General features: G+C 55.9%; 1 protein-coding gene across 1 annotated transcript; it reads left to right on the forward strand.

Annotated features, from left to right (window-relative positions):
- Positions 1-9,635, forward strand: CD8B (CD8 subunit beta). The gene is made up of 5 exons (XM_064151829.1): positions 1-256; positions 3,583-3,933; positions 6,258-6,356; positions 6,782-6,871; positions 6,980-9,635. The coding sequence occupies exons 1-5, from the start codon at positions 211-213 to the stop codon at positions 7,018-7,020; spliced, it is 627 nt and encodes a 208-aa protein (XP_064007899.1). The 5' UTR covers positions 1-210; the 3' UTR covers positions 7,021-9,635.
- The last annotated feature ends 3,491 nt before the right edge of the window (positions 9,636-13,126 follow it).

Consider the following 13,126-nt stretch of genomic DNA (forward strand, 5'->3'; position numbering starts at 1 on the left):
ACCTCGCGTGGGGTTGGAGCAGGGCGTGGGGCTGCACACCTGGCTGGGGGGGTGGTGCAGAAGAAGCTGCCCCAGCAGATGCTCTTCAGCAGCCCCCAGCGAGACATCTGCACTGAGACAGGACACAACTTCCCCGAGTGAAGGCAAGAGGTGGCTGAGGGTGGCAAGGGATTGCTGGCACGAAACCCCTCCACTGTTGTCTCTGTTGCCATGGCCCAGTCGCTTCTCCAGCTCTGCATCTGCCTGCAGATTCTAGGTAAGAGGGACATGTTTTGCGGGGGTAGAGGGCACATAAAATCATGCTGGAACTGCACCTCCAGCCTGCTTCAGCACAGAAATGGAAACGGAGTGGTGTGGATCTACAGGCATTGCCACCACTTCATTGTGGACAAGGCCATTCGGGTTGTGCTTTAGCTTCTGGTTAGCCCTGTCTCAATCAGGCACTGGGTGTCATGGAATGCTAGGACTGGGAAGTGACCTCCAGAGATGAGTCCAATCCCCTGCAAGGCAGGACCACTTAGGGCAGGTCACACTGACCATCATCGGATGGGCACTGTAGGTCCCTTCCAACTCAATAAAGAGCCTTGGGGATGTTGGGTGCTGAGAAACTCCCCAGGAGCCAGCAGTGCCCTCATGCAGCCCAGCAGGCAGCCAAGTGCTGGGCTACAACCAGAGCAGTGCAGGCAGCAGGGCAAGAGAGAGGATTGTGCCCCTTGGCTCTGCTCTGCTCAGACCTCACCTCCAATCCTGCCTCCAGCTCTGCTGTCCCCAGCACAAGAAGCACACAGAGTTGCCGGAGAGAGTCCAGAGGAGGCCACAAAGATGCTGCCAGGGCTGGAGCAGTTCTGCTGTGAGCACAGGCTGAGGGAGCTGGGGGTGTGCAGTCTACAGAGGAGAAGGCTCCAGGGGGACCTCAGAGCTGCTGCCAGTGCCTGAAGGGATCCTGCAGGAAGGCTGCAGAGAGACTTCTGCTGAGGGTGTTTGGAGACAGGCCAAAGGGGAATGGTTTGGAGCTGAGGCAGAGCAGGGTTAGAGTGGAGCTGAGAAAGAAGTATGAGGGTGGTGAGAGTCTGGCACAGGCTGCCCAGGGAGGCTGTGGCTGCCTCCTCCCTGGAGGTGTTCAAGGCCAGGCTGGATGAGGCCTTGAGCAGCCAAGTCTAGCTGAGAGGCCTCCCTGCCCATGGGTGGGGGGCTGGAGTCCCTTCCAACCTGAGCCATTGAGTTGAGTCTGTTCTATTCTATTCTATTCCCTTCTGTTCTAGTCTCAGTGCAATATATAATGGCAGGGACACTGCAGGGTTTGCTTTCACTGCACTCCTCGATGCAGGCAGACTGGAGGATGCTGCGGCTGGAGCAGCTGAGGCAGCACCTTGCTGTCTGCCTAACACCAAGCCAGTAAGCAGCCCATCACATTCTCTTCTCACTCTCCCCAAGCACTGCCTGCTCCCCAAGTGCCACAGCAGGAATCAGTGTGCTGTAAAACCAGGCTGCCTTCTGCACGCTGCGGGTCTGGACCGGATCCTTGCAGGCAGTGTTGTGGGCAGGCTGTAGAACTGCTTTTTATGGAATAAATTGGGACATCAGTTCTTAGATGGAAAGTCCTGAGAGCTGGAAAACCCTGCTAAATTTATACATTTGGGTGGTGACTCAAGTTGGTCCCCAGAGACATTGCCCAAGCCATGTCCACACTGTCCAGTATCCTCACGAGAGGATGTCAGGACTGCAGGGTGTCTGGTTTGTGCCGAGTGATGGGCACCCAGCCACGGCAAACAGCCCCAAGCACTTCATCACTGTCTGGATCAGGCAGTAATGTGCTGTAGATGTAGAGATTGGGGTCCTCACTGAGAGCATCCAAACAAAATAGAATGTGCTCTGCAGGTGCAAAGGGAAAAGGAAGCCTTTGGAGTTGCTGCAGGCTGGTCCGGCCAAGCATGTGGAAATGTGCTCCTCATGCTCTTGTTCCCCATGGTTCTCTGTGGCAGCATTCACCAAGAAAGGCAACAGAAGGCTGTGGGGTGATGAAGTTGCAGCAGAAGATCAACTTTTCTGATCTGTCTCTGTCCCAGCTCACCCAGGCACTCTGACCACTGACTCAGAGATGTGCATTTTCCAGAATCCCTTCTCATCCCTTTTGATTCATTGAACAATCTCTCCAGGTGGCTCAGGAAAAGATTTTCGCGGGGGGGGGGGGCTAAGTTTCCCATAGCCAGCAGAGCCAGACCTCAGGGCAATCAAAGCAGACCCTGAAGCCACCGTGCCCCATGACCCCACACACCGCATCCCCTAAAACAACACACAAGTGTTTGTCAGAGCAAGGGAATTCTCTCCAAAACCTGAAGATGCTGTGTGAGAGTTGTGAGGAGACATCTGTCAGGTTGGCAGCAGCTGTGGGGAACTTCTGCAGCTGCTGCTCCCTGCCTGAGTTGCAGCAGTGCAGTGTCAGGGCTGCAGCCTGCTCGCCTCTGCAGCCCTGGCTGGGGCACCGGTAGGGGATGGAGGAATGCTCTGGACCTGTGTCAGCCACCTGTGTCAGGGCCCCTCTCTGCCTGCCCTCACTGGGGACTTGGGGAACATCAGGGCTGCGGGGCACGGGGGTGGCTTCAGGTGTCCCTCAGGGTTTGCAGGACTGGATGAGGCTGTTTGCAGCTGCCATGAGCAGCTTTGGGATTTTGAAGGAACGGAGACATCTTAAGGTAAAAAAAGCCAAACCTCCATCTTCTGTTGAGCTTTTTGCACAGCTCACAAACAGCCTGGGGAAGAGGTGGGAGAAGGAGAGCATCCTTATCTTCAGAGGGCTGTTTTCCACTCGGGCTCTGGCTATCTGTGGCTCCACAGGGCTGCTGGCTGGAGGCTGAGGATCACGAGTTCCCTGTTATCCTTCCACAAGGACACCTCCTCGCTGTCTCCCAGGCACTGCTCACGTCTGCTGGGGCCAAACACCACGCAGATAATCTGCACAGGTCTGCAGAACCCAAGCACAGGGAGCCAAGGCCAAATCTTTCAACCCCACCGCCACTCCTGCCTCCCTCTCCTGCCCTGCACCATCCATACAAAAACAGCTTCTGAAGACTTAGAGCAAACTGTCTCATTCTGAGGTGTTGGGGGCAAGGGAGTGTTGGTCTTTTTCTTCACCTCAGGTGAAATTTATTGGTGCTGCATCTTCTGGACAAAAATGTGGCAGACAAAAGGCTCCCAAAAAAAGTCTCTTGAAAGAGACTGCAAAAACTGAGAGAGGAAAGGAGGGCAGGAGGGGGGCATCCCCAGGAGAGGTGGGAAGGCCCTTCCCTGCACCAACAGCTCCCAGGACACCCTCAAAATCACTGCTCCCTGCCACTGAGCCTCCTCCCCAGATGAGTATTTGCAGGGCAAACTCTAACTATGTAACTTGGCTTGACGAAAAAGTCCCCATGGAAGCCAGAAGGGTCTCTGGGTACATACAGCAGCATCCTGCTAACCAGGATCCTGCTCCTCACTCCTCATCCCCTGCTCTCCTCCTACCTCACCTAAGCCCACGAAGAAACGTGTGGAAGGGAACAGTGAAAAGAAACCACTAACTGTGCATTCCTGTCTCTTTCTTCTTAGGTTTCCATGCAAGCCTCCTTGTAGCCCTGACTCCAGAGAGTGTCTTAGCCCAAGCTAACAGCAAAGCAGAAATCCTCTGTAAGCTGAAGGTGGAGCAGGCAGGGGTGTACTGGTACCGCTGGAGCCAGGAGAGGCAGCAGTTCCAGTTCTTGGTATTTTCCAGCCCCCTGGGCAAGGCCACCTTCAGTGCAAACATCAGCCAGGACAAGTTTAGTGTCCAAGGGGCAAGATCTGGCAGATCCTACAGCTTGCAAATCAGTGACCTCCACTCTTCAGACAATGGCACCTACTACTGCTCCATCTCCCAGTCCTCCCAGCTCCTCCTGGGCAGTGGGACACAGCTGGGTGTGGGTAAGCATCACCTCTGGGGCTCCAAATTCTCCACCAGCAGGCTGTGATGGGATCTCTTGGGTAAGGGGTGATGGGTGTAGGTAGACCCTTCCTGGTTCTGAGATGTGAGGCTGGGGCTTGGGGGAAGGGGGTCTAAAGAGGCCTGTGAGACTGAGTTAGGCAGAACGTGGAGAAACTGCATTCTGCAGAATCACAGCATGGGTCAGGTTGGAAGGGATCTTAGAGGTCATCTAACCCCCTGCAGTCAGCAGAGACACCTGCAACCACAGCAGGTTGCTCAGAGTCCCAAACTACTTGATCTGGGATGGGTCCAGGGATGGGGCATCTACACCCTTTTGGAGAGCCTGGGACAAATCTCAGCACACTCAGCGTAAACTATTTCATCCTTCTCTCCCATCTAAATCTTCCTCTGCTACTTCAAACCATCCCCCCATGTCCTGTCACAACAGGCTCTACTAGAAGTCTGTCCCAGCTTTCTGACTGTCCCCTCCAAGCCCTGAAAGGCCACCAGAAGGTTTCCCTGGAGCTTTCTCTTCTCCAGGCTGAGCAATCCCTCTGGCCCCACAGCAGAAGGCTTCCAGCATTGCTGTGAGCTCCTCTTGCCCCACTCCAGCAGGTCCCTGTCTGTGCTGTACTGAGGAGTCCAGAGCTGGCCCCAGCACTGCAGGGGGGTCTCAGCAGAGCACAGCAGAGGGGCAGAATCCCCTCTCTGCCTCTGCTGCCCATGCTGCTGGGGACCAGCCCAGGCAAGGGCTGGGGCTGGGCTGGCAGCACTTGGTGCTGGCTCATGTCCAGCTCAGCTGCATGTGAGAGTCCTTTTGCCACCAGCAGTTACTCTGCTCTGGTCACACTTTGAGCATCTTCCATGGGAAGAGCCTGGGCCCCTGATATTGCCTTGCCTTGTGCTCTTCTCAGCCCCTGAGGTGCTTTGGATGAGAGACTGGATGTGGGCCTTGCTCAGCTCCTGGGTCCTTCCATGCCCTGGCTCTTCCTTACCCTTCCTCCAAGAGGCAAGAGCAGCATCAAGGCCAGAGGACATCACCCTCAGCACTGGGGTGGGGCTGACTGCAGGTTCCAAGGCTGTGCTTCACATAAAGGACTGGCCTGGGCCTTGCTCCTGAGAGCTCAGAACCCACTCTCACTGCTGCTCTCCAGCCAGCTCTCAGCTGTCTGGTGGCACGCAGGGAGCGATGCTTTGCACACCCTGGGCCACGCAGCAGCTCTTCTCAGCCCGCTCCCCCTCTGGCCACACAGCAGGAGCTAATGTAGGAGAACTGATGTGTCTGAAGCCAGACTCAGTCCTTCCTTCGTAAGCTTTTAGGGAGACAAATAACCGAGATGCAGCTGGCTCCGAAGCTCCAACCTGTCTACTGTCCTGCCGATGCACCCTGCGCTGGCTGAGGAAAGCCTTTTGTGTCCCTGCCAGCTCAGCGACAAGCTGGTGCAAGACAAAGGAGAGCTGCTTTTTATCAACGGGACACATATCTGCGTGCAAAGCAGAACAAACAGGGCTGAAGCTCGGCATGATCAAGGCCACTCCAATTTAAAACTAAACACCAGGTGCTCTGGGAGGACTCAGGCTTTGCTGGAGGTTTTTCTTTCCTTTAGTACACATGATAAAGCAGATTGGGTTTTAAGCTCCTCTTCTTCATTATCTCTGTTATCATATAAGGGAGAAGTTGTCCAGCTAAACCCCAGGCACCTGATGTGTCTCATCTTTCCATGGGAAAGAAGGGTGGTTTCTGCTGGGATCTCAGTTCTGGATAGAAGCAGGAAAAAAACAGTTTTGAGTCAACCCAAATTTTGACAAAGTGGAGTTTGGCATTGCTGAGAACTTTTCCTGACCAGCTGTACAGAGAGCTGAGTGTGCTCCACTGCAATTCACATCACAAATCCTGACCTCCTTTTATCAGAAAATAAACCCAAAAAAACTGACTTTGGACAAGATTAAAGCAACCTGAATGTGGAGAAGATCCAGGAATCCCTTCACACCTCCTGGTGCTGCTGAGGTGCTGCTCCTGGTACCTGTGAGGTTGTGCACAGCTCAGAGGATGGTGTCTGCCCTTAAGTGTAGCTCCAGAAAGCTTCCTTTCTCTCTGCCTTAGCCTCCTGCACGGGTTTGCCTGTTGCTTTATTAACCCTTTTACAAGCTCTTGGAACCTTCGGTGGCGACTGAGAGGTTCAGGTCAAGCTGCCAGTCCCTGCAGATGGCCCAGCCCTTCGCAGAGGCTGCTGGAGGGGGCTCGTTTCAAAAGCCAAAGTGCCCAGCCTGTCCTGCCGGCTGTGCTCGGTGCCATGCTGACCATTCCGTTCTCACCCGCCAGTCGATGCTCTGCCTGTGCCTCCAAAGACCACTGCAGCACCACCCTCCAGGAGAAAGCCCATGCCGTGCGTGCCCCGGAGCAGAGCTGCTGACAGGCAAGGTACGGCACGGGTCACCTCGGGCTGCCTGCTGGGAGGGCTCTGCTGAGCTCCTGCTGCTTCAGCTGGAGTTTGTCCTGAGGTGGGGGCAGCCACAATCTGACCCTGCAAGAGTGGCTTAGAGCCAGCACTCTGGCTAGCTGCCTTCAGGAGTGGCTCCCTGGGCTGTACGTGGGTTCAGGGGGCAGGAGGTACTTCAGGGTAAGCTACTGTGACTCGCAGCTAAGCTCCCTGCTGTGCCTTCAGGTGTAGTGCATCCTCCAAGGGATACCCCAGGGCAGTGGTCATGGCCTCCACCTCTCTGTGCCTTGCTTTTCTCCCTTTTCCACCCCACACTCCACCTGCTAAAGCTGCCAGGGCAGCATGATGCTGGGTGCTGAGCTGGGGGCAGCTCCAGCTCTGCACCATGTATCTTCCTGCTCTCCAGGAGCCTGTAGCCTGCTGGTCTGGGTCCCACTGGCCTTTGGCATCGTCATCCTCCTTCTGAGCCTGGTCTCCATGGCACACCGCCTGCACCGTAAGCATCCTGCCAGCTCCAGAGGACAGTGTGGGGTGTCGGGCCTGGGACAGAGGGTTGGGGAGCTAGGAGGAGGTCCCAGAGCTGACAGACACCATCTCTCCCCAGGGCTGCGGCGGAGGCTGTGGCTTCACATCCACAGGCAGTAGACCACACTGGGCCCCTGCCTCAAGCTGGCAGTGGGAAGCTACGGAAGCTCTGCTGCGTCCAGCCTGGCCAGGAAGACCATCACTGCAGCAGGCATGGGCTCACCCTGCAAGCCAGACGTTCCTCTCCTGCAATGGACTGTGACTTTAATGGTTGGCCTTGATACAACAGCTGCCAAAAAGACCATGCTGGATCCCACAGCACAGCTCAAAGGGTGCAGGCAGGTGCAGCCACTGCTGCTGGCTGCAGCAGGGGCACCGGGGCTAGTGTACCAGAGGGATTATGATGGGCTGGAAAGATGCTCTAAGAGCTTCTTGGCTCTCTTCTCTGCTCACAGGACAGCAGATGGGTACTGTTGTTCTGCCCCTGCTAACACCATCTGGTGAGGCTTTGTGGTACTTTGAGAGCAATCAGCACACGGCACTGGCAGGTCACTGGCCGCTTGCAAAGGCCCTGTACAAGCATGTTGGTGAGAAACAGTGAGCAGATCACTCAGCTCCCTGCCTCTGCAGGCTGCTGTCTTGTGGCTACACTCAATGCAGGACATGGCTTCCCGGTGAGCAAGGAGACGTGGCCTCCAGCCAAGCAAGAGCTGAAGCAGAGCAGCACGGGGTGGGGGACAGATCTGGGAGGGCATCTTGCCCACAGGAGATTGCTAGCAGCCAGGAGTGGGAGAGGAGGCAGAGAGACATGCCCAAGGCCAGACACCTGGCACAGCCTGAAAGCCTTCATGCAGGCAGGCAGCCAGCTGCTGGCCTGGGGCTTGGCAGAGCGGCACAGCTGGGGGGAGAGTCACCCTAAGCAATGCTGGGGGGGTTGAGCCCCCGCCAGTGTCCGTCCTGTGGGTGCTGAGCCCAGAGCAATATCTGTGGGTGCTGAGCCCCCGGCGAAACCCATGAGTGCTGAGTCCCCAGCAACAGCCGTGGGCACTGAGCCCTGAACGATGCTCTGGGCGCTAAGCCCACGGAGGGTTCCCTTCTGCTTTGGAATACCAAAACTTCAGCTCAACTTCCCATGCTTGAGGCGTCTCGACCTTAATGTCCCCCCCCTGCTTCATCTCTCGGCCAGCACAGGAGGTGGCCTCCCATGGCCAAGGTCTGGGCCAGGAAAGGCTTTCCCACCCTACCAGAAGGTGAGCAGCCTGAGGGACAGCCCTGCCTGCTCTCCACGTGCCCATGCTCACGCCGTGCCGTGGGGAGCCCCTTCGGGACGGCTCTGTCTGGCCTTGGCAGCCTTCGGCCGCCAGTTTATCCCAGCTGCGGTGACAGCAGCCGGGAGAGGGTCAGCCCCTCGGCTCTGCCTGCCCGTGAGCAGCTGCAGCAGCCCGCGGACAGCCCGCCCCGGGTCTGAGTTCTCCGCTTTGGCTTTGATGTTCCTTTGCAATCTGAGAATAAAAAAAGCTAAAAACCCCCAAAGTCCACATCTTCTGGAGCCAGCAGGGGACAGCAAGAGCCGCAGATACCTGCCCTGTGGAAACAGCTCTGCGCAGTTCGGCGATAGATTCTTGCTGGTGTAAGAATGGTGCTAATTGCTGCAATCCTCACAGCGGGTTCAGACAGCAAACCGGCAGAGATGCGAGCAGCAGGTTCCACAGCTGGGGCAGTCGGTGGAAGAAAATCCCCTCCCTTTTCATTGCCCTTTTCCCCAGCGCTGAGAGCACGGTGGTGAGAGCAGGCGAGGGGCAGGGGCACCCTGCTACGGTGCGTGGGGGACAGGGATGCTTCCACTATGGACAGGAGAGGGCATTTCTGCTGGAGCTGCGGCCCTGGGAGCCACGGGGGAGAGACAGGGGGAACAGCACTGCCGTCACCCTGTCACCACAGCCACCTGGTGATGGCTATCCCTAACTTACTCCTCATTGCCTTCTGAGGACAGAAGCCTCCTGCTGAGGGAGCAGTGGGAGCACCGCCAGCCTCCTGTCTCTTCCATCCCTAGAAGGGAAAATCCCGGGGTTGTATCTATAACCCCGAGCGCTCTGGGCGGCAGTTAAACCATCACATCCTGCATGACAAAAGGAGACATCTGTCTTGGTCCAGCCTTTCTGCAGCATCTTCTTCGGTCATTTAAGATGGGATGGTTGACTTTGAACAGGACAAGGAGGGGGCTGCAGCATTAGGTGCAAGCTTTGTTGTGCCCATCTTGGTGAGTCAGGGTGAGGAACTGTAAAAGAGGTCCAAAATTACAGGTTGCAATAATCTGCTGTTATTATTATTTTATTACTTTATTGTCTACATTGATGTTTATGTCCTGTCTACATTCTATACAGAGCAAGTCTAAACTGTAGCTTGGGAGAAATATCACCACCTGAAAACACAAAAACACCTTTTCCCCTCCAAGTACCACCAAAATGTCTCCTTTACCCTTGGCGTGGGAGGACAAAAAGTCCTTTGCAATCCAGGCTGAAATAAAGAGGTTAAAGAATCGCCCTTTGAGCCAGCAGGAACTGCTGAGAAAGGAGCTAGAGCCTCACTTGTCACAGCCATGGGCTAGGAAGCTCAGGGGTGGCACAGGGCCACAGCAAGTTTCTGTCACAGAACAGTGAGGCTTCCCCGTGTGGGTCTGACACAAGCACTGCTCCCAGGCGCACACCCTGGGACGGAGCTCGTGAGAAGATGAGTGAACAAATCACCACCTGAGAACACAGAAATGCCTTTTCCCCACCAAGTGCCACCAAAAGATCCCCTTCACCCTTGGCATGGGAGGCTGACCTCTGTCCCCAGCCCCAGTTGTCCACCTTCCAGAACACCTCAATGCTGCTGCAATGCCAGCAGCACTCTGCTTTGTTTTGTCAGACTTGGAAGCTGCTCGTTTTTCTGCCCATGGTCTGTGGTTGTGTAACAGAAACGAAGAAACCGAGGCAGCTGCAGCTGCAGACACTCCCCCGACAGCAGGCGAGAGCGAAGCCGTAGCTGCTTGCAGAGCTTCTGCCTCTGCTTAGAAAAAGAGGTCTGCAGAGTTACAAACGCAGCTGGGCTGTGCACAGCCCAAGGGGGCAGCCTCTCTGCCAGGGGATTACACTGAGGAGCAGGAGGTTCCTGGGTTCATGGAGCCGTAGCTTCATCAGACAGTTCTGGTTGGAAGAGCCCTAAAGGTGGTTACAGGAGTGATCTGGAGCTGCTGCAAGGGCCAGCCAGTCCAGAGAAGGCCTTCCACGAGGGTGGCCAGAGGGCAGGAGCTGCTCTGCTGTGAGGACAGGCTGAGACACCTGGGGATGCTGTCTCCAGGGACACCTTATTGCCTGAAAAGGGCTACAGGAAAGCTGGGGAGGGACGTTTTAGGGTGCCAAGCAGTGATAGGACTAGGGGGAATGGATCCAAGCTAGAGGAAGGCAGATTGAGATTAGAGGTTAGGAAGAAGTTCTTCAGTATGAGGGTGGTGAGAGACTGGAACAGGTTGCCCAGGGAGGTGTTGGAAGCCTCATCCCTGGGAGTTTTTAAGGCCGGGCTGGATGCAGCTCAAGCAAGCAGATCTAGTGGAAAGTGCCCATGGCAGGGGGCTTGGAACTGTATGATCCTTGTGATACCTTCTAACCCTGACCGTTCTGTGATTCTGTGATCATCCAGTTCCAACTCCCTTCCCACCAGCCCAGCTTGCTCAAGGTCATAGAATCATAGAATCAGCCATGTTGGAGGAGACCTCCAAGCTCAGCCAGCCCAACCTAGCACCCAGCCCTGCCCAAGCAACCTGACCATGGCACTCAGTGCCCCAGCCAGGCTTGGCTGCAACACCTCCAGCCACGGCCACTCCACCACCTCCCTGGGCAGCCCATTCCAATGCCAATCACTCTCTCTGCCAACAACTTCCTCCTCACATCCAGCCTAGACCTGCCCTGGTACAGCTTGAGGCTGTGTCCCCTTCTTCTGGTGCTGCTTGCCAGGCAGCAGAGCCCAACCCCACCTGGCTACAGCCTCCCTGCAGGCAGCTGCAGGCAGCAATGAGCTCTGCCCTGAGCCTCCTCTGCTGCAGGCTGCACCCCCCCAGCTCCCTCAGCCTCTCCTCACAGGCTGTGCTCCAGGCCCCTCCCCAGCCTTGCTGCCCTTCTCTCAACACCTTCCAGCACCTCAGCATCTCTCTGCAATGGAGGAGCCCAGAACTGGACACAGCACTCCAGGGGTGGCCTGAGCAGTGCTGAGCACAGGGGCACAAGAACCTCCCTTGTCCTGCTGGCCACACTGCTCCTGAGCCAGCCCAGGATGCCATTGGCTCTGCTGCCCACCTGGGCACTGCTGCCTCCTCTTCAGCTCCTCTCTGCCAGCACCCCCAGCTCCCTCTCTGCCTGGCTGCTCTCAGCCACTCTGGCCCCAGCCTGTAGTGCTGCTTGGGGTTGTTGTGGCCAAAGTGTAGAACCCTGCACTTGGTCTTGTTCCATCTCATCCCCTTGGCCTCTGCCCACCCATCCAGCCTGGCCAGGTCCCTCTGCAGGGCTCTGCTACCCTCCAGCAGCTCCACAGCTGCTCCTAGCTTGGTGTCATCCAGCCTGGGCTTGAACACCCCTAGGGAGGGAGCATCCACAACCTCCCTGGGCAGCCTGTGCCAGTGTCTCACCACCCTCACTGCCTAAAATTTCTTCCTAATCTCCATCCTAAATCCCTCCTCCTCCAGCTTCAGTCCATTCTTCCTCATTGTATCACTACAAGCCCTTGTACAAAGTCCCTTCCTGTCTTTCATGTAGCCCTCCCTCCCCAAGCACATTTATCCATGGGGACTGTTTAAATTCCTTCCAGATGATCCTTGGCCAGAACATCTCCATGTGTGTTAGCTGCTTATCAAGTATCTCCGGGCAGGAGCAGTGGATTCACAGCAGGACTCGTAAGCACCCAGCTGAGAGCTGCTGAATGGGGGTTTCTATGTGTCTTTTGCTGCACTAAAAGTCTTTCGCTGTCCCAGAAGCTGCCAAAGGACTCCCAGTTTTTCCTTGCTTCTCTTGCCCCTCGTTGGTGCACAAACACAGCCCCACCTACACACAGCAAGCAGGAGCAAGGCTGAGGGCCCGGGTTGTACCCAATGTCTTTCCTCCCACTAACAGCTGATTTGCTTTTCCTGCTGGGTGCTGATGTCCCTGTGACAGCATCTGCCTTGGCTCAGATTCCACTCCCCCCCCTCCCCGGCTGCTCTAAACTTAGGAGCCAAATGTTACCAAAGGCAAAACTGCTTTTGCTGCATGTATCACTTCCACTCACCTGCCCCCCTAGTGCCCAGTCTCGAAAGATCCTTCTGCAGCTCTGTGTGTACAGCACAGAAATGCAAGTACATTAACGTGCAGGCTGTTTTAAAGGTGAATTGGTAGATGGCAACTGAGTGTGACCCTCTGGGAGAGCAGGCACGGAAAGAGTCCCACCTTTCTCTTCAACTCATGGTGGATACTGGGCACAGCTCTGCAAATACAGTTTGTTTTGTTGATGATGAGAGAGCATTAAACCAGCTGCTGCTTTTTGCTGCAGCCGCATCCCTTCCCCTCTGCTGCATCAGGTTAGCTGCCTCTGGGCTGTGGCTTATGGGTCCAAACCTGCCATGAGGGTTGGGATCTTTCCCAGTCAGAGCAAAATCAGGAGGAAGTAACAGGCTGTACAAGCCAGACAGTGCTACTAATAGGAGCACAAAACGGATCTCAGGCAAGCCACAGGCTTCCAGCCTGCCGGCAGCACCAGCAGGAGGGATGGTCAGAAAATAGAACACTTCCTCCAGACCACCAGCTGTAACCAGCTGCAGACACTAAAGGTCCCTCTCAAAGATGCTAACAGCAAAGATGGACAGCAACAGCCTGTTCTGGGAAAGTCCTGCACCAGCAGGAGCACTCGGAGGCACCTCCACCAGGCTCTTCTGCTCAGGGTTAGTGCACAGCAAGGAAGGAGAGGAGGTGTGACAAGGCTCTGCCTTGATGGAGACAGAAGTCAGCTCCCGAGGCTAGGAGGTAACACCAGGGCTATGAGACCCTAGAAGGCGGCTGAACTAGAAGGACAACTACCAAACCACCTCAAACTCATTGGAGGTCTGACTGTGGGAGCTGGAGGTGAGACAAGGAGCCCAGTCCAGCAACTGAAGGCTGCTGAAACTGCTGTTCAGACAAAGCTGCACCCTGGAGCTGCAGAGGTGATCTGCCTTGTGTTG

The sequence above is a fragment of the Pogoniulus pusillus genome, chromosome 11, assembly GCF_015220805.1.
Source record: "Pogoniulus pusillus isolate bPogPus1 chromosome 11, bPogPus1.pri, whole genome shotgun sequence".
NCBI lineage: Eukaryota > Metazoa > Chordata > Aves > Piciformes > Lybiidae > Pogoniulus > Pogoniulus pusillus.